The sequence below is a fragment of the Oryzias melastigma genome, linkage group LG5 (assembly GCF_002922805.2).
Source record: "Oryzias melastigma strain HK-1 linkage group LG5, ASM292280v2, whole genome shotgun sequence".
Lineage (NCBI taxonomy): Eukaryota > Metazoa > Chordata > Actinopteri > Beloniformes > Adrianichthyidae > Oryzias > Oryzias melastigma.
This window is the reverse complement of record NC_050516.1, coordinates 974905-1002496: the sequence shown is the minus strand read 5'-3', so window position 1 is coordinate 1002496 and position 27592 is coordinate 974905. Positions and strand designations below refer to the sequence as shown.

Genomic DNA, 27592 nt, shown 5'->3' with positions numbered 1-27592 from the left:
GCACATGCTGTGATAATATCTGTGGCTGTCTGTCATGCATTGAGTGCTTTCCACCTAAATGTGGAAAACACTGGACACAAAATCTTCGATTTTAGCAAAGAATTATGCACCCCCCAACAAACACACAATGGCGTGAATATATACACAATGTAATTTGATGCACAGACATGCAATAAAACTGCAGACAAAAATGTAGATGCAGAAATCATATTACAAAGTCATTATGATGTGTAATGAAATACTCTGTGCAATATGAGGTTGTAAATAACTCACACTATTATCATTTTGGGTTGCGCACAAAAGCCAACGCAGATAGTGCTCTGTTATTACATGCACACAAATACATCACAGGTTTCTAACAGCAGCTCTGCAGAGTCACACGACTATTACAAAGCTGCAAATCCAATCTGTTCCTGGAGTAAAAGTCAGGTTTCATCTGTCAGGGTGCAGGAAGTTATCCTGGGTGGAGGGTACATTTATTTTTGTTCCTTTGCTTTTGCTTGCTCTTAATAAGATCAAACCATGCAGGCAGCCTGTGATCATTCTGGGTCTGACACTCAACGCTACACTGTGCTAACTATATTACCACATGCATTAACATAATGGGCTATTTAAAAAAAATGTGGTAAAGCAAATCGCACTGAGGAGCACTTTATTTCCTCACGAATATGAGGATGTATCATAAAGTGCAGTGTTATACATACCATTACAGTTTCATTTAGCTCTAGTGAGGGGACATGCAGAGAAGGGGCAAACAGGAAACTCTTTTTTTTCTCACTTGCAGAGTCGTGTTTTATCAAAACCGTCCACAATGTGCTCAATTATTTCCACCTCATTGTTCGCTCGCTCATCCTAACTCTTGGTCAGGGAGGGGGGAGGGGGGGGGCAATGTTTGAGGCTAGTTAAATGAAAGGAGGAGCTTTTCTCTCCAGCATTCAGACTGCTTTCCATCAGTTGTGCCTCATTGGCCCCAGTGTAGGTGCTGCAGGAAACCGTCAAGATGAGAATATCACAAATGGCCTGAAACTAATGTTGCCCTCCCTCACCCTGGAGATTTACAGCACTTCAGCAAAGACTTTCTGTGCAGGTCGTTTCCGGACACTTTTTCTGGCCACCTTCTCCTTTGCTGTCCCCCACATTCAAAGTTCCATTCCAATCATCTTATGTCACCTAATCTAAAAGCCTTCCCAGTGGTCTTTTAATCATGATTATGCCAAAACGGTGTTATTTTCTCTGACATAGTTTCTGTAGAGTGGCAGTAAATTCACCTCTGAGTTGTGAATGGGACCATTTGCACAGAGCAACTGCCCTTACCCCCTCCCATTGCTGAGAGCTCTCCATTCACATTACCAACCTAACATCACTGATTTAACAAATAATGGTGAGCAATACTGGAGCAATCCAGATGTACAGTTTTGAGCCAGATGCCGGCTCGGATAAGGAAAACTAAGACGTACATGGTCGTTGTCTACAAGTGGATGCATCAGAATGGAGCGGAGGTTGTGGCTCGCCCAGACACAAGGACCTGGCTGCAGACATAGACCCCCAGAACCGGACGTCCTTGACCGAAAATGGAGGCCCCCCTTTCCATCCATCCATCCATCTACTTGACCGCTTCTTCCCTTTCGGGGTCGCGGGGGTGCCGGAGCCTATTCCGGCTACTGATGGGCGAAGGCAGGGTACACCCTGGACAGGTCGCCAGTCTGTCGCAGGGCCTCAATCACACACCCATTCACTCTCACATTCACACCTAGGGGCAATTTAGAGTCACCAATTAACCTATGAAGCATGTTTTTGGACGGTGGGAGGAAGCCGGAGTCCCCGGTGAAAACCCACGCATGCACGGGGAGAACATGCAAACTCCACACAGAAAGGTCCCAGCCGGGAGTCGAACCGGGGCCTTCTCGCTGTGAGGCGAGAGCGCTAACCACCTGCGCCACCGTGCAGCCCAGGCCCCCCTTTATCACTTTAATTTGCAATCCCAACAATGACATTTTTCCCATTTTTAGCCTTGATGAACGTTTTTTTTTTTTTTTTTAATTCTGAACACTTTTGGCAAAATGTTCATCGTTTTAAGCTTATTTTTCCCTTTAAAACTACTTTGTACTGACGACTGTAACTTCAGGCTTTAATGATATGTGCTACAATTACAAAACTTGGTAATACTTTAAGATAAGATTCCTTCACATTATTAACACATTAACAGACATTATTTATGTGCCTATAAGGTGTTAGTAAGACATTTATAAGCATAATAAGCCAAATAAGTTTTATTAACATGCTTAGTAAGATTCATTAACATCTAAAGGGAGACTATAGTCTACAAAGACCAAATTAATAAACTGTTTGCAAGATTAACAAATGTATATCTTAGTCAACATTATATTGAGTGTTTTTCAGCACCTCATCTAATGTGTTACCCAAAACATTTAAAAGTTAATTTTAAAATGGTCAATACTTTACACTTGTTTCAACATTATAAGACTTGTAATTCATTAGTAAAAAACTGACATTCCTCTGCAAAGAGCGGATCTGTGATCGACTTTCATTTCAAACCTTCAAAATAAAACACGGTGATTAAAAAAGAAGGCAATGTGACTTTTGGTTTGAACCTTTCTTAAAATCTTGTGGAAATGCCGTTTTACAAATCTTGACCATTTCATTTGATACAACACACAAATCCAACTTGGATGTATTTACAGTGTCCTCATCTTTATTGTGGGGGTTTTGTTCTAAATTCATGAAGTAGGATTTTGTTTAAGGCTGTAAGACTCCTCACTACACACCTTATGCTGTTTTTTTCAGACAGACAGACATTTTCACACTTTTCTCTCTTGCTTAAGCTCTAAAAGTTCAAACATTCATTGAAAAATGGGTCCAGTGTTGGACAATGAAAACAAAGATCTGTTTGCAACCGGAGTAAAGCTACATTCTGCACAGGTACACGTATGGAGAAAGAAAAAAAAAATTGCACCATAAAACCATTTCATGAAGCAGTAAGGCTGTGAGAGGAAAACTGCAATATAGCGAGGGAAACACCAAACAAACCAAAAGTTTTATAGTTTCTGTTTCCAGCCAATCATGTCAGGGGCCATCTTGCTGTCTGCAGCCAGGTCCCTCTATGCCCGGTGCATTTTCTATGTCACAAATATACTCCTTTTCAAACTGCATTTTTTCATCTGTGTCTGACTCATGAGAATTCGAATAAAGAAATACTCAGAAATGCAATATTGAGCTTAATTATCTTTAAATATATCCTCCATCCTGAGAAAATCACCACAACAACATGCTACAAAAACATGATTTTCATCAAAGTGTGTCTTTAACTAAAAGGTGTGATTCCCAGTTTTTCCTCTTTGTGTAATTCAATAAGTCCATTTCTACCACTACTGTCTCATCAAATGATCCATTCATGCAGAGCAGTAAATCAATACCATGAAGGCTGCACCACCTTCCGAATGGTACGTGTTCCCGATCCAAAGTCTGCTGATTGTACATGTGAACTCTCTGCTCCAACAAGAGGAAGAAACTTCAACATTACCGGAACAACCAGAAGAGTGAAGCCATCCTGGAAGAAAAGTTGTTTACTAACTAAAGAAAAAAATATCTGAATCAAGTTGTTTATTGCTCACAAATTAAATTCCCCTGCAGGAGATGAAAGGACTTTGCTCTCTATATGTGATTGGATTTATCAGTGTAATTGGGATCAAGCAAATAACCTACTACAGCAGAGCTATATTAACCTGTCATTACACTGTGTGGCAAAGTTTTTGCTTCACTCTAACGAATCAAAGCTGACACCGCACACACAAACACCTCTTTGAGGCATGTTATTTGCATCATTTGATAGCTGTAAAGTGGTAATTACACTCTAAGGGTTAATTAGCCTTTTTAAACTTGATGAACTTGCTCGTGTGAAAGCTTAAACACAGGCGAGGAAATCCCGACACAGGAGGGTTAGCCCGACTTTAAATCCGCATGTAAACTTCAAAGATTGTTCTTGGCCACTTCTGAAACTGCCGAGCGAAGGCGAGAAATCCCCACCACTCCTCTGATTGGCTGCCTGACAGCAGGGAGAGTTGTGCTGCAAGCAAACTAACTCACAGAACAACACAGTCTGATCCCTCCATGCGGCTCTGCTTCCAGTGTTCACACACACGACCGGCAATCTGATCGAGATTCACGCTCACATTCCAACCTCCGCGCTGGCGCGGCCACACACACGACACGTTTTCCTGCTTTCATCCTGCACTTAAAAGGGATAAAGGAGGGTCCCTTTCTCCAGCAGGGCGGGACAATTTGCTGACACTCCACGGCTCTGCTCAGTGTGTCTGGGAGTGTTCTCATGCTTTGGAGGAAAATCTGCCGTCTCTCCAACACATTGGTGAAAGGAGATTGCCGTAATCCGGGAGTGTAAGCCTTTCTGTACAAATGGGCGTAAGGGTCTTTGTGCGTGTGCTTGTGTGTGTTGGTGTCTGTGTGTGTTTACTTGTGTAGGAAATGCCAGAGGAAAGCTGCACGTCTGTGTGGGAGTCTGATAAGAAGCAGTGAGAATGACAAGATTAGAGGAACTGTGAGGGGGACACCTTTATGAAAAAGTCTCCTCATTTTTAATATTCTTTGTTTAGTTATGAAATGTTTGGTATTAGCATACATCTCTGCTATTTTCAGGACTGTTGATCCCTCTGCCAATTCTGAAGCATCTATATCTAGACAGTAAGACTGGAAGCAAAAATAAAATTCTTGATTCAAATTGGGACTCAGGTTGTGCCATTTTTTTAAGATTGATGACATAGATTGAGAAAATTAAGCTTAAAATGGTGTTTCAGAGTATTTCTTTATTCAAACGGTAAGTTATTTGAAAAGATCGTATTTGTTATGTGGAAAATACGCTGAGGCATCCGCTTATAGACGACTAGATCCATGTACGTCTTCATTTTCCTCATCTAAACTGGCATCTTGCTGAAAACTGGACAGCTGAATAGCTCTAAGTCCCTAATGTCAGGGTTGTGAAAATGGTTTAAAACCTGTTTTAAGAAAGTCAACATAACTCATTTTATTTCTAGTGAATGCCCCGACTATGACAGCACCCACAGCGACCCAACATAGGCCATGGGCCAATATAGTGTGATCTGGTGCCCAAAGCCTGGCAGTCGGGGTGTCCAACCAGCTAGCTCTGCCGGACCCTCGGAAGTGAAGCTCGCTACACTGTCCACCAGGTGGCTGGCTTGCTAAGCATGCCTGATCGCTCCATCTCCATGGACATTGTGGTAAGTTGTGAACTGCCCAGGCTGTATCCCGCCTTCACCCAACAGTAACCCGGACAGTCTCCGGCAACTCCATGGCCTCAGCAGGTTCAGAAAATGTATGGAAGTTCAAGACGAAATTTGTCGCATTGAGCGGCCATTTTGAATCTTTTTTATACCCTTTGATCAGGTCACTAGGTGTGTTTGAGATTGTCTGCGCTGTGCAGATCGCCTGGATTGCGGTGCATGTTGGTTAGTTTCTTGCACTAACGTCAAATGTGCGCCGTCATGAAGTATAGCGAGAAAGGGCGGGTTCAAAGCGCCTTCCTAAGCCAGCGCAGCCAGAAAATAGGTACTGCGCTGGCCGCATGCCGCCTACAAAATAATGCATTGGCATGCACAGGACTACAAAATAATGCATTGTGGGAAACTGTGTCGAGTAGTCTGACTCACTGGGCAGCGGAGCTCGGTAACTCGCTACGCTGCCCACCAGGCGGCTGGTTGGCATAGGGACCCAGACCACTGAGTCCCCACCAAAGCCAGTGTGGGCAAATACAGGTGAGGCCACCATGGAACCCGTGCATAAACCCACCAGGGGCCCACCAATTCCGCCCACAGGTGAACCATATGGGGCCCACTTTGAAATATTTGCTGGGAAGTGGTTTTAAAATGACACATTTTATTTTGACCAACAAGAGGATGTTGTAGTTTAGGCACAAAACACATATTATAGGCTTTAACCTAAAAAATATAAAATGTTTTGAATGGTTATTTCAACATTTCATATTACACTCATATTAATGAAGGTCTGATACCTGATGCTTTTAATCCTTTTTATTATTACTTCACAGAAATTTACTGACAAACTTCCCTGTTTTGTTTTGGAAAATAAGTTTCATAATAAAATGACTTTAGAACTTCAGGTTTTGCTGATTATTGAGTCTAATTTGCTCTTTCACTAAACGAGGGGGACAATTTGCTCCTGTTGTTCATTTATTTCATCAATGCGTTTTCATGACAACCCCACACTTGCCTGTGTGTTTGACAAAAACACACTAAACTAATCAGTGTTTTTCACTGAGGGATGCAGATGAGGCCGGTTGCTTCATATCTTTGCAAAATAAAAGAATCACCAAAGAAAACAATGAATGAAGTTTTTAATTTAAAAGCTTAATTTAAAAACTTCCTTAATGTGGATTTCTAAAGATGTTGTTTGAGGAGGAAAACAAACCTTTTTTCCAGAAAACACATCAGTTTAGTCACTGAATGTTTAAAATCTGAAGCCTGTTTGAACCTCATAAAAAGAACTTTGAAAAACACAAAAAGATTACATTGAAAAAATACCTGTTCTTTACCAGACGTTTTAAGTTAAGTTGCAACTGCAGTGGTGCAGTGGTCAGCGCTCTCGCCTCGACCCTGGTTTGAGTTCTTCCTGTATGGAGTTTGCATGTTCTCCCCATGCATGACTGAGTTTTTTCTTCCTCCCACAGTCTAAAAACATGACAAATACCTTAATTGGTGACTCTAAATTGTCCTATAGGTATGCGTGTGTGATGTTGAAAGAGACTGGTAACCTTTTCAGGATGTACCCCGCCTTCGACCAACAATAGCCAGATTGGCTCCAGCAATCCGTGTCCCGAAAAGAGATTAAACTGTTCAGATAATAGAAGGACGGAATTCTAAAATTCCTTGTGTTGAATTATTAAAAAAAAAAGAAAAAAAATCTTAGCCGAGATTTGAAAAAGGCAAAACAAAGGGGCGGGCTGAGTGGGGGAGGTGTGGTCTAGATCTGTGATTGACAGTTACAGTGAGGTTATCTTGAGGTAACGTAGTCACTCTGCATCTTCAATATGGAGTTATTCCGAGCAAATCGATGCCAGAATCTCCACAGAACTTGAGAATTTGAACTTGATAATTGTATTCCTCCACCTTCTCCAGAGGCAGGCGTTCATGGTCCAGACCGAAGGGGACCACTGCATGAGTGGTAAAATGACACTAGCATCATAAGCTAATAAAGGCTAACGTATTAAGCAAACAATCACGAGTGAATCGTTCATTGCAAATCCATCACCAGGATGTAGTTCGCTGGATTCAATGCCAATTGCACCAAACCACTGTTCCCTAACTTCCAAGTTCACTGAAAAGTTGTGTACGCTAGTAGATTTTTTACAACCGAAGGCAAGATACTTATAGCCATACTAATGCTAACACAATAACCATTACAGAATCAAAGATGGGCGGGGTTTTTATACTGGAGCTGCAGAGCATGACAACGTGAAACTTCTCAAATGATGTGAGACTTACTCCAGTTCAAAATTCAACTGAACTACATTGTTTCAACCTGTAGGGGGCAGCACACAGATGATTTTAGACTATAATGTCAAGAGTTAAACAAGTTTATTTTAAATTGTCAAGAATATGGCAAGGACCAACATACAGCACTTTTAAAGCTCCATTTGTAGATGTCAACAGTCCCCCCCCAAAAAAGAGTTGATTTAGAGTTTGGTTACCCTTTAAAAAGGGCATTTTTTCCCCTTAAATCTTTATAAATCATGTTCAGTCTGCATGTTTGTGATGATGCCCGACATCAAAAAGAAATGTGTGGTCTTCACTGAACGGATGCAAGCATGTCACTCACTCTGACGAGCATGTGAGGGAAGGGTCCCCTGGAGTTTTCTGGCACATTGATGGGTGGGATGACCCAGTCTCTTTTCTGTCGCCTCAGCCCATTAGCAGAGGATCCTCTCTGATGTTTCCGAGAAAACCTGATGACCTTGGGCTGGGAGTCCCACACTCTTGACAGCATCTCTTCAATGCCCATCTGAAAAGAAGAGGGAAAAAAAAGACAAACAACCCAGGCCACATCCTGTGATGAGTAACTTTATATTTGATCTGTTTTCCTCTGAAGAAAATATCTTTTTTTAACCACAACTGGCAGGAAAATAACACTGCAGAATTTTTCCTTGCCTGAAAGTGAAGTAAAATACTAAGTGTCATTCTGATAAAAAGGCCAATAAAAAATGTTCGGTGAGTGACAGAGGAGAAGACAAGGTATAAACATCTTCAAGAATGCTGCTGCATCACTTGTCATAAAGCCCTTGGCAGGACACCTGAGACTGTCACAGACCCTCGACTGCTGCCTGAGAGAGAGACTTCCCTGAGGCTACACAGAGGTGCAGTCCTTTGTTTGCACCTCTGCGCAGACATGCTTCCATCCACATCCTTATCGCTGCTGTCCCTGCTGAGGAAGGAAATTATGTGCACACCTGCCCTGACTGAAGCTGAAATAAAAAAGCTCTGCAATACCTGTCTAATGAGAGCAGAGGATGGCTTTTTCTGTGTGCATACTTCTGAAAATTTAAGCAACTTGTGATATTTTAATAAAAACTCGACGGCAGACGTCTTTAAAACGATATGGTGAAATTCCACACAGGAATGTATGGATGTAAAAACAATCCCTCTGCTGTGACTCCCTCCAGCAGGAGCTGCAGAGCAGAGATTGTGTTCTTGCTCATCTTGGCTGGTGAAAAAAGGGTTAGAAGGGTGTGTGATCCTCTATGGTGTAATATGGTTGTATTGCTGTAATCCAGCTAATCCTTTTGTTGAGTCGGCACCATGCGTGCACACGCTCACTTCACCGGCAGCATGTCCCTGTCACCTGAAGCGCAGTCAAAATCCAGCCGCTAATCCCACCTGGACTGCACACGGTGCCGTCGCAGGTGCTCCAGCACGAGCTGAACACAAGCAAACTGTCTGCGCATCTCATCCACAACTGTACTGATAGTAAGAAAAGCTTTGGCAAAGGCAATGATTTTTTTTTTATCTTAAGCTCTAACAACACTTTAAACATTCATAACTCACAGATAAGTGGCATCTCTGAACAGTCAGAACTGAAGCTTTACGCTGGTAGAGGGAGACTGGGGATGCCTCACAAACTGATAGGAGGACCGGATGTGTTCTGCAGATAAAACGGCTCTCAAAGCAACTAAAACTAACTGGCACCAGAGAAAAGACAACACCAAGCAGCAGGTGGAGCCTCTCAGTCTCTGCATTTGAGATTAACTTGTGTGTACAATTTCAGGAAAAAACAAAACAAACTGTGATGGTGACCACTGTTAACATCTACAGTCATGTGAAGCAAAGAAGGATGGAAAAATGCAACTTAATGTGGTTGAAAAAAGACAGATTTATGGACTAAGAGTAACTGAAATGTATTGTCCAATGTATGAAATTCATATGCAATCCATTTAAAACAATCTGATTTCAAAATAATTAACAGATTAGATGTTGTAAAGGTAAGACTATCCAGATATCCAGGATCTCTCCATGTCAAATAACTTTTAGTTAAAATGATGGAAAAACATCATCATCCAATCAATGTCCCATACTACCCATCTTTTCTGGTTTCTTATTGCTTCGTTTATTAGAAATTCATTTCATTTTCTGCAAATTACTCTTTTTTTCCAAAATGTTTTTTTTTCTTTTTCATGGAAACCAGAAAAGGTAATTTCATCATCTAATCAGCAATGTTTCATAGTAACTTTCCCAGTTCGGCATTGTGTTTTTTCTAACATTTTATTATGTTTTCTGTAAATTGTTTGTGTTCCAAAGTGTTTTTTTTTTTAATCATTTTTGTTCTCTGTGTTTTGGTTCATGGAATTTTGTAAGTATTATTTTATTAATAGTTTTTCTCTGATAATTGTCATTGTGATCTATAAAGACCCAGATCAATTTTTCCTTAAAAATAAAATTATGTGGAAAAAACCACAGACCAAGATGATCACAGAAAACATTTCAGATATGTTTCTGTTTCACTGATGTCACTTTGGGTTCTTATGGGTTCAAATATTTTTGCATTGTTGATGTGATTGGCATTTTGGGGCCACCGTACAACCAAGTTTCTTTTTGTTTTTTTTATTGTCAAATAATATAATGGCCATAACATTTAAACCACTATTAATTGGCAGCACAAAGTTGATTTTTTTAAAATTAACAAGAAAAAACAAACAATCATTGGTTATTCTTCAAGTTCCACTCTGACTATTAAATCTGATTATGCTGTTTGTAGCCTTAATAGCCACCTGGTCATCTTTGGATGTTCTTCACAAACGTCACAACTGCTACAGCATAAACAAAATATTTACGACTCCTTCCTCTTTAGACCATTGACTGGCAAAGACTATATATGCTATCCAGCTGGACAGGCTATGGTTCTGCAGATTGGGCTCACAGAATAAATGTTATATAGTTTGGAAACCTTTTCTGGCCCACTGCACTAAAACTTGAACTAAAATACTGAAGAATAGGACTCCAAGCAGAGAGGGATCTGGGACACTCACAAATGTCATTTTGGATTTCTCCCCCCTGTATAAGTTGTTTCTGACCGCAAAATTTACTTATGTATTTAGTTTTAAACAATACTGTAATCTAATTTCAACATTTTTCTCCCCTTTTGTTTGTTGCAATGTTTTATTTTATTTTGTTCACTTAAACTTGAAAATAAAATATATTTTAAAAATATATCCATTGTGACCTACTGATTGTAGCTTTCATGTCACAATTACCGTATATATATGTTCTCTATCATCAGAAAAAGGCCACAAGACAATGTTAAAAACACCCATTGGAGTGGGTCTTTCATGACTTCATTCATTTTGTGGCAGATTGCATGGTGCAGACATGCCTATTAAAGTATGCAGTAAGTGGTAATATCCCTAACTGAGAGTCTGTTCGTGTATCCTTCACATGTCACAGTGGGATGTGCCAAAGCCCTGCTCTGCCTCACCTCTGCTCCTCCCAGGATTCTGCGGCTTTGATAAAGTCCTTATCTCCCCTCACAGCCATCAGCAGAAAAAACACAATGACTGAACAGACACTCTGTGCAGCAATCTGCCTGCTGATGAAGGCACGGCGATAACAAGGTGGAAATTTTTTTTTGATTGGCCAGGCTCAAACTTTGGAAGAAATTAAGAAGAGGAGAAACAGTCGGGCAGTGAGACAGACAGCAAAGAGAAGATACTGCTCTCTGTGAGCCTGCGTGGGGATGATATCAGCACAGCGGCAACACGTGATTGTCACTTTCAAACAGCATGGCAGATGACAGGCTTTGGCATTGTGACAATAACTGAGGGAGAAAGAGAAGAAAGAAAATGTGCAAGGGCTTCTTACGGGCTTCAGGGAAAACGCAGTATGTTCCTGATAGGAGAGCGGGGATTATTTTGTTGACGTGAATACAAGAGTACAGTTTTTGTGACTGCAGCCTCGCCTTTGTATAAATGTGGGAAATCAAGTGTGCTGGCCTTGATGCAGGCATGTGTGAAAATAATGCATGAACATATGTCCCAATGTTTGGTTCAGGCTGTGTGTCCCAGTTTGGGTGCATGTATGAGCTTAAATACACAATAAGGAGGGAGTTCATATGTCCCTAATGTGCCGGGGGCTCCAGAAGCCTAACGGCAGGCAGGGCCAGCTGGCAGCTCTTGCTCTCAGGCATCCCCCTATGCTGCAGGGACATTTTTCAGGTCTGCACACCCAGAGTCCTGCAGCAGACATCTGGAGGTTATCAGTCTGACACAGAGGAAACGCAACACAAGACATGTGTGCTCTCTGCCAGTTGTGTGTAGTCTGTCTGTCTGTGTGTTGCTGTAACTATACCTGATTACAGACATTTAGGTAATTCTTGAAAATAATGTTTATCCAGTAAACGTTAGTAATAGATAACTTCAGGAAGTATGACATTTTTTTTATTGATTACCTAATTTCTGAAAAAAAGAAGCTGTTTGAACAATTGACTGTATATAGAGAACCGGACTTAGTGACCCCTTCCCATTGCATTCCAAATAAGAAGTACCTGGTGGTCCCAAAATCCCATGGACACCATTGAAAAACAAAACGCTATTACTCAGTCATATTATTTGTCAGAATAACCATTCTTGTTCTGATTTTTAACATGTCTTCTTTTTTCATGATATTTTTTGCTTTAGGATGTTTTTCCCCCTAGACCTGGGCCACCTAACGTAGGTGGCCTCGCTTGAATGTTCATTGTTTGATTGACAGATTCTACCAAGTCCACTTTCAGTGGAAGGGGTGTGGCCTTCTAACATGCTCACTACTGATTGCAGAGAGTGGTTTCCAAGAAAATAGAAATATAGGTGACGTCTCATCCACTCTTTCCAGTTCTCTTTTTACAGTCATAGATTGAAACCTGCCATGCTCTGAGTTATCAACACCATTCATTTTTAAATGTTTTCTATAAGGCTATGCAGGAATTTATATCAATCCGTTGAAAAATATTTGAATTATCCTGTTAAAATGATGCTACGTTATATGGATTATGAGCAAAACTATTTTCCTAATACAATCATTTCCTTCTTAATGCTGTTTAATTTTCTCCCTGTTAGTTCTTTTGCAGTTAAGCTTTTAGTACTCAGATTTGTTAATTTGTGTCACATTGTAATATTTTAGACATTTAGAAACATATTACTAATTAGAACTGCTTTAAAGTTAAAGTCTCATCATTGACACATTCAAGCGCTTGTCATTTGTTCTTTATATTTGACCCATCCCATAGGGAGCAGTGAGCTGCAGTCACAGCTGTGAAGGAACCCTCTGGAGGTTTACAGAGTCATCCAAGGTTAACACGTATCAAGCAGGGAGACACTGGGTCTCAGTCTTTGGTAACCCACAATCTACCGGTCTCAGGGCGGACACCCCACCTTTAAAGGATCTTTAAAGCACCTTACAGAATGTATATTATTTATTGATTGATCTATCTAAAAGCTTTAAGAATAATCTATATGTTTTTGTCAAATGTGAAATTTGATGAAAGATTTTTAACTAGAAAGGACCGATCTTCTTGTAGTTTACCAGAAGTTTGAGGTATTGAGAGTCTCCATACAGTTAAACAAGAATGATTCAAGGAAGACATAGGATCCAATCACCATAACAGGAAGTCAGAAACACCAATCTGACTTTTTGTTTATGCCTATACGCAAGTCCTCACACCAGGAATCCATTTATCTTCTTGACTGACCGGCTGTCTCTCTTTATTGCCTCCTTTTCTGCACTTCCTCTGTACCCCCAGTGTCTTTCTCCTAGTGCTTTTTCTCTCTTCTTCTTTTTTTTGTGCCTTTTATGTGTGTTCTTTGCCAGTACTTCTATTTTTTTGGAGAATAGCCGACCTATGTGCACAGAAATTCTGAATTTGTGAGCCAAACCCCCAATTGTGAGAGTTAAAAAACGATTGGTCTTTGACTCCACAGATCTTCACATTAAGCTACGAGCGTTCAAGTGGGCACTTCCAATAAACATGTACATATAAACACATACTAATGAGCGTTTCAGGCTAACACATTAAAACTCTGGCATTCACGTCTGCAGGTTTCCAGCAACGTGAGTTGCAAGTTAATGTTGAACTATGACCGATCAGACACTCTGATTTGGTAGTGATGTATGGACGGCGTCCCTATTAATTCACAGAAGTGCCAACAGTTTGAAAATTGATCATGAAGGAGAAATTATTAATTGGGCTTGTGTCCAAAAAGAGATGTATAATATCAAGTCTTTCATATATCGGAATAGAGCTGTGATAGAAAAAGCCCGTAACAAGGTTCAAGACTTTTGCACGGCTTTGACATTTCACTCCAAGCCTATTCCAACTGTATAGTAGCTTGTAAACAGTGGAAAAAGACTTATAAAAATCTCCTCCCTGCTCGTGCAGTGTGAACACCATGAGCTAAATGCACGTTCAAGAATGCACGTTTAACACGTTCTTGAATGTAGAATCCTGTGACAGAGAATCCAGTTGTGTGAAAACCTCCCAAACTGAGCTCAATCGAATACTGAAGCTAGTAGGTCTTTAGATGACGTTACTTTAGTTTTTTCATGATATTTTGAGTGAGCTGTTGCATTGGTGGAGTCATTTTGGTCAGCTGGTCCTTTTTTTGGAAAGATTCTCCAATGATCCAACTTTTCTCCATTTGTGGATATTGGCTGTTCTGTGAGTCCAGCAGCTTATGACATGACTTTATAATCCTCTTCAGGCTGGTTTATGTCAACAGTTATTTCACTTTGTCAGATAGCTTCTATTGAAGTGATTTCTGGATTTAACAGGTCAGGCAGTAATCAGGCCTGGATGTGGCAAGTCAGATTACATTTGGCTTTTCCAAAAATGTTAATTCAGAAAAAAAAGAAGGGAGGGATTAGTTTTTACCATAGTGTTCAGCAAATTTAGAAAGCTTTAGCCTCACTGAAAAATAAGTATTTACTTGAGTCCTCTTTCTGTAATATTAATATCTGTTTGATCATCTTATTCATTGTAGAAGTAAAGGCAAAACGGGGATATTTCATAGAACTGTGCAGATTTAAACCTGACAGATGCCACTGATACTCTCTGTTGGCACATGCATCCATATACCACACAGCTCTTCCTTTTCCTGTAATCTGCCATGAACCCGTCAGGCTGCTTGGCTACAGTGTGAAAAAAAAATGCAAATCAGAATATGCACTGTAACCCAGTCAAATCCAAATCCAGCAGTGCACAACTGAAGGCCCCACGCTGCATGGCAGAGAAGGCAAACCATCATACAATGAAATCAGCTTGAACTGGAGAGCACTTAACAACAGACCTTACCTGTGAGAGGTGCAATAACATGAATAGTTAAACACACCATAAGGGGCTTTCAGACAAAGATGCCCTTCAACTGCTGTGGCATTATATACAGAAACATTAGATGTTGAAGTCATTTGGTGCTGCAAGTGTAACATCTTTTTTTTTCCTCTAAACAGAACTGTGAAATATTTTTCTAGGTATTAAACACAAATTAGTTCCCTCTCACTGGTGCTACACAGGAAAAAAGGCATAATAGCAAGAGTAAGTCAGAGTAAATGTGTGTTGAAGCCAGTTCAACGAAATAAAGAGTAATAAAGTAGAGTTTGTTACAGTACAGCAACCCTTTCTTATCATTAGGTGTCTGCATACAGTGAGACGGAACACAGTAAGCTGGTACTAAACATGTTTGTTAGCAGGCTAACAAAGCGGGATAATTTAATTCCCCTTAGAACGATCCTCAACAGGGCACTGCGCTGAATTACAACAGCAGAGTGTAAATCCAACTTGGAAAAAATAAGAGGCGGCTTCACTTAGTTTCCAGTTTTATTATCATCATGGGAAAAGGCAATACCAAACTCTGCTCTTATCTTCCTTAAAACCTGGGAGGGTGCTTTTTTAATGGAAAGACTACATTTGGAAGTAAGAAAATCCAACAATTGGTTGATAACAAACATTAAATACTAAAACTTAGAGAAAAAAAAAAAAGAGGAAAAACAAATCATGTTTTGAACATGTTATTGTAATATTTTCTGATGATGGAGTATTTCTTTATTCAAAGCGTTTTAAAACGCAAAAATGTCATAAAAAGGAGGGCATTTGTGATGTAGAAAATATGCTGGGTGGGCCAGAAGCTTCCTGCATCACTCTGCCCCACACCGGGGAAGGGAAGTGGGGGCAGACTTACTTAGCAACAACAGAGGCAAACATTCTATTGAACTAATGTCGCTCAGCTGAAACCATCTCCTAGAAAACGACACAGGTTGTTTGGTTTTGGCTAAAACAGCAAGACCATAATTAAACACCATGGGGAACGCTTTTAAAATAGATGATTGAAGTGGATCTTTAAGCATTTAGCTAAATACAACACCAAAAAAAAGCCTGTTAAAAAAGCTTTATTGCGTAACATCTCTTCAGAAGTTAACATGAAAGTTTAAATTCTTGTTATATTTATTTTTTTCACATGTTTTTTTCCCTCTAAGATGGAAATAGTATAAATCTCAACATCATCTGAAGTCACTAACCAGCCTGATGGAATTTTTTTGTACATATTTTCATCTGTCCATATCAAAATATAACGTTTTTTTCTTTCAAGTGTGACTTTAAGCTTTGCAAAAATTGTTAAACATTAAAAAAAAGTATATATCCAGTTGTATTAGGAAATGTGTTTAGCTTAATCAAGCTGATTGACATAAAAAGGGTTTTTGGTGAGTCAATCCTATGCTAATATCAAACCGGACAACATGGTTTCTGAATATTCGCTTTTAATCATGACACCAAAGCCAGGTTTGGCTTTCTCTGGCACATTGGCAGTTTCACAAAAAAGGAAAATGAATTCACTCTTGTCTATCCTGAACGCACATTTAACTGACAGGAACAAACAGCAACATTAGTTTAAAAAACTAATAATCCAAGATTTATGCAAAGATGCCAAATTACCAGACGATTGGAGAAAACAGATACTTCTTGTTCAAATGATGATTGTCCTCTCGCCCTGTGATATTGGTAGCATAATTATACAGTGAAACTGCATCACCTGGTCTTCACAGACTGCCAGAGTGAAACATTAGCTCAATCAATGTCAATTACTTTCGAGTTTCCATTATTGCACTGCCAGCAGTGGGCAGAATCTCAATCCCCCCTCTGCTATTGCTTTGCTTACATGAGTCTAGGGCTTTTTGTCATGATTAGAAACATGAGTGAACATAAAGCCAAACGGCATTCAACAAGTAGAAAAAAAAAACTGTAATGGGTTTGTTGTTCAACAGACTGCAGCCTGGGAGCGGACGTTTGTAACAGGGGCTATAGATTAGCCCACAGTCACTTTAAAGTCTTTATTATTGAACAGAGCCTTGGAGCCAAATAAGGCACTGTCTCCTTGTCACAGAAATCGAGGCACTACATCTACATTTGAGACGTTCTGGGGATTTGCTAGCATTCATTATGCAGCCACAGTTATGGGAAGTTAGCTCTTTTATCAGCTTGTGCTTTTTGTTTAACTGTGTCTGTCTGTGGCCTCTTTTAAAGTCACCATCAACTTATTCTGCACCATGCTAACATGCTAACCCTCTCCTCTAAAAAAGCTTTTTTTTTTTTTTTTTAATTGACCAGCAAATTTTTGATCCAATAGCTTTGGAAGTTGTAGAAAAAGTTGATAAAATCCTGTAAATTTGAATCAAATCAAAGAGGTGGGTTATTTTGTTTAGTCATTTTTTAAGATAACCTATAAATGTTAGTCATTGACTGGATGTGAGAACTGGACCGAGTGAGTGTGACATCACTCATAGAAAATGGCTTCAGTTGACATGTTTGTTTTTTTAGACATCTACATGTTGGAGCCAGACAATATCAGTAAGCAGAGCTTGGTTCAAGTCAATCTGAGTCAATGATTGTATATAGAAAACTGGACAGAGTGACTCCTTCCCCCTTGTGCTCCAAATAGGAAGTACCTGCTGGCTCCAACAAGGTCAAGATTCCATAGACTTCAATACAGAAACAAACAACTATTACTTAGTCATTGTAATTACCAGAATAAACATTCATATTTTTTACATTTTTTCACCAATCCTAATTTTTTTATCTTTATTGCAAGTTATTCAAGTTATAAACTGACCGAACAGATGCCTTAGTAAAAGTATGTCGTACCAGTTGGCTCCAACCTCCAACGTTTGATTATCTTGGGCCCGAGTTCAGCAGAAAAGATGTGAACTTCGAACAATCTAAGGGTTTGTTCATACTACAGCAACTTGTAATTGCTGTGAAGTCACACTGGTCACAGGGCCATAGGAGCAGATTAGCCCTGATAGCTGGGAAGAGTGACGCCTGCTGATGACATCATCCGCGGCTGGAATTTTATGCCTGTAGTGGAATTGCGTAATTTAATTTTAACTTATGACAGTGATTAGAGTTAGCGATTACAGAGCATTTCCTGCTTCTGTTCAGAGGTCAAACACCACTTTCTTCTCTACCTCAACTCAATTTCATCCCAGTTATTGGGGACAGTTGCAACCAAGGTTAGTGTGAACTAGACCATGCGATTCTGGATGCGACTGATGCGATGACTGATTGCCGTGAAGTATAAACCGGCCTTTACTCGTGATAGGCAACAGTAGTTGCCATAGAAACGCTGACTCAGACCAACCTGGACCAATCACTGTCGTCTGGCACCAATGTGGCAACGTCCGTATTGCGGAAAAACGGCGACTGAATTGGCTTCATCTCACTGGAGGTGGAAGTAAGCCATTTTCTATGAGTGATGTCACACCCACTCTGTTCAGTTCTCAGTCAATGATCGGAATCAACCCCAACTGCTCAAGGAGTGAGCTCATTGGACGACCACATCCCTACCACTCGAAAGGTGTGAGACCACATACTTTTATTAAGGTCTCTCAGTGGTCAGTATAACTGAATAAGTCGTAATAAAGAAAAATATTATAATTAGCAAGAACATGTTATAAAAAAAAGCAGTCAGGAAAATGAATGAATGAATGTTATAAAAAGGTGATATAGAGTGATTCCAACAAAAGTTTTTCTTTGAGGTAAAATCTAGTTTTCATGTAGATTCTTAATTTCTGACATTTTACATCTTAGTTAGTAAAATAGCTTAAAAAATGTCTCGCTGCAAAAACCAGTTGGTTGTCTTTGTGCTACTCATAATAAAGAATGGTCCACAGGACTTTCATTTGTACTCTGCTCATTCTGCTGGTTCTCCCCATTCATTAGATTTCTTCCCCAGGATTTTTTCCTCCAGCTTTACAGCCTGTCAGTCACTCTGCTTTCAGCCTGCCAGTTTGAATACACGTATAAAATCTACTTTAGTCACTTTTAAATGTTCCCTCAGTTTAAAATTTACAAAATGACAAAATAATGTGACAGAACGCAGGCTTAGCTGAACTGATGAGGCTAAAAATTCTGTCTGACCCAAACATTTTAAAGTCTTAAGCCCATTTCCATCCGTTACCTTTGTGAGCGGTAAAGAATGAAGGTGTCCTACAAGGGCCAGCTTCACAGTGGTCTCCCAGATGTGGGGGTCATGTAGCCCCCACGCTGTGACCATGAACTGGACGGGCTCGGACAGGTTGGCCACCTCCTTCTGTGTGTACACCGTCCCGTCCGGCCTGACGCTGAAGTTTGGATCGCTGCTTATGAAGCCCACCTCTCTGCTGCGCTGGCAATCTTCAAACTTCACTGCAGACAGAAGGAAAGGAAATACGGCGTCAGAGAGTGACACAGTAAGATATACTTCATAAGCTGTCGACACATCTGGCAGACCTCAGATTAACCCGCATCCATCAGGACATATCTGGAAACATCTCATCCCTTCTGCTGTCATATGTGATTGCCTGCTTTGACGTCTTTGGCAAAACAAACCGCTTATCTCTTCCTGAACTGCAGAGTGCACAAAGTAACCAAATATCTTTTCATAACTGGAAACCAGCACCAGAACACAGTTCCCATCTACGTTTCCAGCATGAGAAGCAGGTTTGAAGCGCATGAATGTGCAGTGATGGTTCTGCTTTTCCGACCCAAAAGAAAAGGAAGCTCCTTTTGGCCCGCTTGTACAAACTTCCCATTGTTGGACTTTTCCATTTTGTATGATTTGGCATGGTGAGCAAAAGCTGAGGGAGAATTTTGGGACTTTTGACCAAAAATGACAGAAATGATTGCTGTGTAGCAAGAATGCCAAAGCATTCATGCTCAAACTGACTGATGGACATTTTCTAGGGGTGTAACAATTAATCATATTTATTGATTAATCAATATATATTGATTTGATTTCAACCAGATCATTCTATCTGAGGCAAGTTGGTAATCGAATCGACCTAAAACAAATATAAAAATGTTTCAAAATGAAATAAATGAAATTAATTAATATAGGTGTAACCGCTGTTGCAGTTACATTCGAATAACTTGGGTTGCAGGAAGTGTCTTGATGCGTGCTTCTTAAAAAAGAGTCACTGTTCTTCCTTTTATGTGATTTATTTTCTTGCACTTTCTTAAAAAAGACAAAGTACAAAAATAATACAATAAACTATATTTCAAAGTAAAAAAAGGGGAGAAAACGATGTTCTGAACAAAAATATAAAGCTATAACAAGGTCTAAGAAATATGTGCTGCCATGCTTCACAAGTTCTAAGTCCAACTAAAGTCCAATAAAGATACGGCAGCTCCCAAAATGCATCTTAGCCAATAAGAGGCTAGGACGGCTGCATGGGTATGACAGGCGCATGCATGCAAGAAATATCATGGCTCCAACAATAGGAAAATACAACATGGTATCGCTCCGTATCGCCCAGCCTTATAGATCGTCAGGAAAATAGTGTGAGAATTAATATGTATCACGTTAAAAGTTGTCTTTATGAGCCTGCATTCATCCCGCCACATTTTAAAGAGTTGCTGCATCGATGCTCAACGTTTATCCGCTAATAACCGGCAATGGTGGCCATTTTGATCCAGTTATTTCACTCTCAAAACAGATTGTATTCAGACAAAGTTTAGTCCAATTGGAAACTAACCGAGACCACCTCGAAAAATGGGTCTGGTTCCTGGTCCCGGATCAGAGCTTGTTAGTGTGTATTCAAACTGAAAATTTGTTTTGGATCATCGGGGGAGACAAATTCTGGTTCACTTTAAGCGAACCGAATGTGTCCAGTCTGCATATACCCTTACTATCACATAAAAAGGACCAAGTGCCATCAAAGCAGACAACACAATGTGATGACGTCCAATGTGTGGAAACATTGAATTGTGCAGACATGTGATTATGCAGTGTGGTAATAATAATAATATTGTTCCGTTTGTGGAAATCAACAGTGGGTTGAAGTTTATGAAACTGAGATGTGAATGGATTTGTCACTAATTCTTGTTTACTTGTTTGTTTGTATACATATTTAATTTACACTTGATTATCCTGCAATGAATCTTTAAAATTTCTCCTGCACTTTTCACCAGATGTTTATCTCTGGGATGAATTTTTGGCTAAAGATGTCCCGGATCGATTTTTGGTCAGTGAATCGTATCACAGATTACAATATGAATCCCATTGTTAATCATTACACCCCTTGCATTTCCTTGTACAATCTCACGTCTCGCGCAACCCAGTAGCAATGTGGATCCATGTGCTGAGATACTATGTGAAAAACTCTGGCTTCAGATAACAAGGCAAATTGATTACATAAATCACCCAGGGAAGAGATCATCCGTTATGAGCTATGTCAGTGTGATTTCTCAAAAATCCAGCGTGAAGAATCCTGCACAGCAAGCTTTTTATCAAGCCATCTATTTAATTTATCGCCCAGCTTCCTGTCAAAAGCAGCTTCCAAACAACAGGCTAATAAAGCATGAGATCTCCTCAGCCGCTGCAGCTTAGCATCTTACAAATGAGGCTGCTTGTTTTCAGCCTCTGAGTAATTGCATGTGTAATGGGGACGGATGGAGAACACCGCTCTGACAATGTGTGCATCTGTTAGCAAATGCAATCCAGATTTTTAATAAAATGAAAAACAGAAGAATGTCAGCTTATGAGTGATAAGCTTTGTTGGAAATCTCTGTCTTGGTTTGGGATCATTTATTGAGGTCAGGAGTTCAACTGAAAGTTGTGACACAGAGCTGCTTCAACTGTCCTCAAATGAATTCAGTTTTATGTAAATGACTTGAATGAGCTTGAATTGAAACTAATTGTCGTCACTTAGACGGGCCTTCTGGGGCGCCTGCAGCTGAGCATGCATGTGTGTGTGCGTGCACGTGCAGGTGAGCTGAGGATAAACCCTTTGACAGAAAGTAGCATCTCAGCGGGTGAATACATGAATGTTGATGTAAACACAATAAAAGCCCTGAGGTCTCCGAGGAGCTGCCACAACCCGCTGCCTGCCGTTCATGATAGCTGGCATGGGAGCGCACGTGTGGTCTGAAGCATTATGAAACACTCTCAGCCATGTCTTTGATTATCAAAGAGGGCAACAGGCCAGCTCCCAGTTTACTATTCATCGCCTGCTGGTGTGCACCCCCCCTGAGGCTGGGATCATGACCCCGACTCCTGACGCATCTCTTTAGCAAGGAGATATGCAGAACTGCTTTTCTATTCATTAAAAATCCTTTGCACAGAAATCTGTTTGTGGAGTCAGATGTAGCTCGCTGGTGAACAGAGATGAAAGCGGCAGAAATGAGACACAACGCAGAGACGAGATACTGATGTATGTGAGACAGAGATGGTGGGATAAAAGCAGAGGACGGGGGAGGCAGATACAGTGGCACGCAGAAAAACTGAGATATTTAACAGAATGTATCAAATGAAGCGCAATGGGAATTATTTTCACGGCTTTCTAAAGTAATCCTTAGTTTTTAAGACAAGAGTGAAGACTAGCACGGTTGATAAGTTATCTGTTTTTCTGCTGTTATTGTTCTCTGGTGCATGTAATCTGTTTTAGCATCTTACGTTTGGCAAAGCTACAGCATCCCCCTGCTCAAAATAATTGAACTTGAAATGAAAAATGAAGACAAGGCTTCAGGCTCTTTTCTGAACTGACAGCCCTGAAGGTCAGTTAACTCTAGATCAGCAACAACATGCAGATTCACAACTAATTCAAGCGTCACTGTTTTTGAACATCATCATTCCGGCATCTTTTTTTTTTTTTCCCAACCCTGTCCTGATTTTTTTTCCCTTCTTGTAGTCACCACGAATTCTGAAATCAGAACCTGAAATTGCAGAACAGTAAGTTCCTTTCAGCAGTTATCTTAAGGGTCTCGGCTTAGCTGGGATAGATGTGGTTTCTGAGAATCACATCATCAACTCTCTGTCGCTTCTGTTCTACATAGAATAAATAGACCGAGCGTGCACTCAGTCCTGGATCCTCTCAGCCTGAGTGCATCCTCCAAACATCCACAGCAAAATGTGTCTGACATTACAGATGTGCTGCATACTCCCTCATTCAGTCCTGTAACAACCTCAGAAGGTTTTAGCCGAAACATCTGACGGATTCTCAGGGCTATGCCAGATTTTAACTAGGCTTGTCCAAGCTGGGATCTGGCTCAAAACTTTACAGCTGGATAGCTTCAATATTACTCGCCATTTTATTTTTTTATTTTTTTGCTGCAAGTCGCGGTGAGAGGCTGTAAGGTAGTTGGAAAAAAGAGAGGGGGAAAGTTTACTCTGCACAAATGGTCCCGCCCACAAGTCAGAGATGAATTTCTAAAAAACTCCTGCTGCTCTGCAGAAGCTATGTCCTATAAAATGACAAGTTTTAGCTTTCTGCTAAAATTGACAGAATCATCAAACCACCACTGGAAACAATTTTACAATAGATCAAAAGATGTATGGAGTGGGTCTTTAACCATCACATTACTCTCTGTTATAACACACAAACCTAAAAGAATTCCTTAATCAGAATATTAATCTTTTATATGTAGAAAAAAAATCAACGTACAGCTAGAAAATTGGTTGTAAATGATATTGTTGGAAACTGCACTTGATTTTCAATAATGACACCCTCCAGCAAAATATGGAAACATAAAAGTCTTATAAGGGCCCCTTTTTTACGTATGGTTCCAGCCTTCTTATATATTGCTGCCTTATGAAAATGTGTGCACAGTTTCTCTCTGAGTGTGTGACTGCGCGTGCACGTGGCCCGTACAAATACAAGTTTGGCAGGCTGCATTCTGCTCGGCTGCTCTTCCCTGGTCTTGTATGTTTTGTCTGACAGAGCAGGGCGAGCTGTCGTGACCACCGGGTCCTTCGCGCACGCACTCACATACACGCAATGGCTTTTTCTTTTTACCTCCTCCTGCTTGTAGATGTGAAACCAAATCCCCAAAGAGCAGCGGATCAGGGCTTGTACAGGCACATTACATATGCATAATGAAGATAGCAGGTCACTCCAACAACCTGCTAAGGGCTTCCACACAGAGCACACAACCTTCGCCGTTTATACAACACTGTCTGCTGTGAAGGGCCCTGCACTCTTTCTATCACTATTAGCATTTCTGTTATTATCTGTCGTTTTTTCAACAGTGTCCTCTGGTTTAATCTTTTTTTTCCTCATCTTTGTTTCTTGCTGCAGTTTATTAAAAAGTGCGAAACTTTCCGAACAAAAACAAGGACAGCACAAGCCAGAGGTTGCATACAAAAGTGGAGATGTCTTGCTTTTTTTGTTTGTTTTTAATTTTAAGGATCTGCCTGCTTCCTTAAAATCCAGTTCTGCATTCAGTTCCCGACATTGACTGTATAAGAGAACTGGACTGAGCGCTCAATCCCAAATAGGAAGTACCCACTGACAGCTATTACTCAGTATTTATAGTTTTCAGAATAACCATTCTTGCTTTGATGCATCTTTTAAGGTTTTTGCTTATCTTAATTTTTTTTCACAATATCGTTACTTTTATCGCAAGTTATTCAAGTTATAAATTGACCAATCAGATCCCTCAATAAAAGCATGTGGCGCCCGCTTCAATGTTTGATTGACAGATTCTCTTGAGTCTGCTTTCAGGGAAAGGGGTGTGGCTTTCCAGCAAGCTCACTCCTAATTGGCAGCGTTAGTTGCCATAGAAACTTTGACTTACACCAATAATTGTCATCTGGCACCAACATGGCTGTATAGCAAAAAAAGTCATTTTCTACGGGTGACGTCACTTTCGCTAAGTCCAGTTCTCTTATATAGTCATTTGTTCCTGATGAAATAACAATAGATCCATCCAAGAACTCAGGAGAAAAAAGTTTGAATTGGAAATTCAGACTGAGTGCCTCAAACTGCTGAATGGGTCCAGATTGAGCATATGGAGCAGCTTTTGTTAAGGTGCTGTTCTTCACAGTCACGGCACAGTGCTAAGTAAACACTCCCTCTGGTGCGCCACTGCCTTCCTCAAGCCAACAGGAAAATCTACACCACCCACTCAATTTACAAATAACAGTATTTTTGCCAGGCTGGGGCTGTGACAGACAGCAGTGGAGCCCATTGATGAGTACATGAGCAGCGTTCACACAGAGAGCCTTCTACATTTAAGCTGTGAATGAATGCCGAAGCGGTTTTATTTAGTGCTTTGCTCATTTTAGCATTTTAATGAAGAGTGGATGAGATGAAGCTGTGTTTGAAACAGCAGCACGATTACTCATGTTATGCTCCATTTATGTTAAACCTTTTTGCTTTGGTTCAAAATGACCAAGCCTGTAAAAATGAACATAAACTGTAATTAAACATTTAATAGTAGTGATTATTGTACAAGTGTTTAATAATCTGAAGTTCTAATACATTTTTAAACCCTTTATTTATAAATTATGGCTTAATTTATCTAAACTTACATGTCTTGAATCAGTAATATTAAATATTGTCACGTGTTTTCCACGAAGTTTAGAGGCCAAGAGTTAAGTTGCTGGAGGTAGAACTGAATGTCACAAATTCGAGATGGGGCTGCATGGTGAAGCAGCGGTTGGCGCTCCTGCTGATGACTCTCCAAGTCATCCTTCTGCACAAGTTATACTTATTTCTGCTTGACATAGCAATGCCATCAAATAACCTGTAAGCACACTCTCAAAAGCATTTAGAACCAAAACTACAAGACGTTGAAGTTCTGTAATTTTTTTTACAAACTACAAAATGGTATGAGGGCCAATATTTTCTTACTGGCATTACTAAGGACCTGAATATGCATGTGGGTGTGTCTGGAAAAAGTTGTAAACAAATATGAAATCAGAATTTAGACCAACTGCAACCATCTCTATGATTTATTACTTTTGACCAGAAACAACAAAAAATGCTCAGACTTTGACTCAAACACAATAGTTAGAGTTTTAGGTCTTTGTAGACACAGTCAAAAAGTTTTAAGCTATATTAATATCCCCCTTGGAAAGGCGCATTCAAGCGACCACTTACAATGAAATCATATGTAAACGTACATAAACGCGTGTTTCGGGCTTCCACTGTTGCAAACAGACAGGCAGGTAAACAGCTGGATCTAATTGCAGCAGTCCAGAAGGTTTGAAAGGAGTCGAGCACAAGTGTAAGTCTGTGAAGCAAAGTCAGGATCAGGCAGGCAGAAGTCAAACACAAGCATGAGAGTTTCAGAGATCAGACATAGGAATTCTCAGTTTAGGCGTCGGTCGGGGCAGGAAGCGGACAATCAGAGTCGAAGTGGGATCAGGAAAACAAAAGATCAGGTCTGGATAGAAACGCTCAGTGATGCAGGCAGAGTGGCACAAACAATACTTCACACTGAGCCTGCTTAAGTCTCAGATGGGTGATTGTCAATGGGCTTCAGGCGGGCGGCATCCGGGGACTACACGCTGAGGCTGCTGGAAATGTAGCAAGTCAGTAACCTGGAGATGGCTCTCGTCAATGATCAGAGGGGAAGACGAGCTCTAAATCCTGACATCCACGTTCAAAGCTCTCATGTTCCCGCGTTGCTATGCCAGTTTCTACGACTGTTTTCGGGGTCCACGTTCAAAATGCGCGGCCACTGAATGCTTGTTACAAGTTGAACTTTGACCAATCAAGGTCTGAGATTTGGAAGTGATGCAAAATTGGCGCCCCATTTAAGTCACAGATGTGCCAATCTTTTGAAAATTGATCATGAAGGAGACATTAATAATTAACAGTTTGTGTCCAGCCGGAATTATATCCCAGCAGCCAAGTGGGTCCTATATAGTTAAAAGTGGGCAGGAAATGTGGCATCTAGCATAGCGAACTAACCTACCGAGTCCCTACTTAACCCTTTAACACCTGAGGGATTGTCGATGACACCTAAACACAAAATCTTTTACATACTGTAACTTTTCAATTGTTATCACAATCAACGTAATTCCAGTAGATTCTGAAGGAGGAAAGCGCCTCTACTGGAATTACGTTGATTGTATAAACAATTTAAAAATGACGGTAAATCAAAGAACATAAACACTGGAGCTCCAGTTTTAAAGGGTTTGGTCAATGTGGGCAAACAAAGGAGAGGCCCCCAAAGAAACTCTGGACAAACCCAATCGGGGCCCACTTTTTCTACCCACTTTTAAACCATACAAGGTCCCTTGCTGGCTGGAATGATATGAAGTCTTTCACATGTCAGAATAGAGCTGTGAAAAAAAAAAAAAAAGACTGGAGCAAGACATGTGAGATTTGCACCACTTTAACATTTCGCACCAAGCTTCTTCCAGCTGTAGGTGGCGGACATAAGCCAGTAAAAAGAAGATGATGCCCCTTTCTGCTTGTCCAATGTGAACAGCATGGGTTTAGTACACGTTCAAGAACCTGCGTATAGTGCAGTCTTCCTGACATTGTCCAGAGGTCATGTTTATAATCGGTCAAACTTTACTGGAGACTCTGTTTCCAGTAAAGTTTTAAAGAACAGTAACATTACCAGGACTGTTTACCTGAAAACTGTGACATCTTCTAGTCTAATTAATTACTGACTATAGGTAGGTAAACTTGGTTATGTACTGAATTTTTAGAAGAATTGGAATTGGGCTTGAGAAGGATTTCATCGGAAACCTAAAGTTCAGTAACCGAGCATAGACTATAGAGCAAACAGGGTAACAGTGGGG

At 40.4% G+C, this 27592-nt stretch overlaps 1 protein-coding gene across 5 annotated transcripts in view; it reads right to left on the bottom strand.

Moving 5' to 3' along the window:
- cdh4 (cadherin 4, type 1, R-cadherin (retinal)) overlaps positions 1 to 27592 on the bottom strand; it is a 288822-nt gene that overhangs the window by 88215 nt on the left and 173015 nt on the right. For 4 of the 5 annotated variants that reach the window (XM_024269841.2, XM_024269842.2, XM_024269845.2 and 1 more), the window contains 2 exons: positions 19034 to 19260; positions 7885 to 8067 (listed from right to left, as the gene is read on the bottom strand). In XM_024269841.2, coding sequence (XP_024125609.1) covers positions 7885 to 8067; positions 19034 to 19260 — 410 coding nt within the window. The remainder of the gene's footprint in view (positions 1 to 7884; positions 8068 to 19033; positions 19261 to 27592) is intronic. The other variant, XM_024269844.2, reaches the window with a different exon arrangement.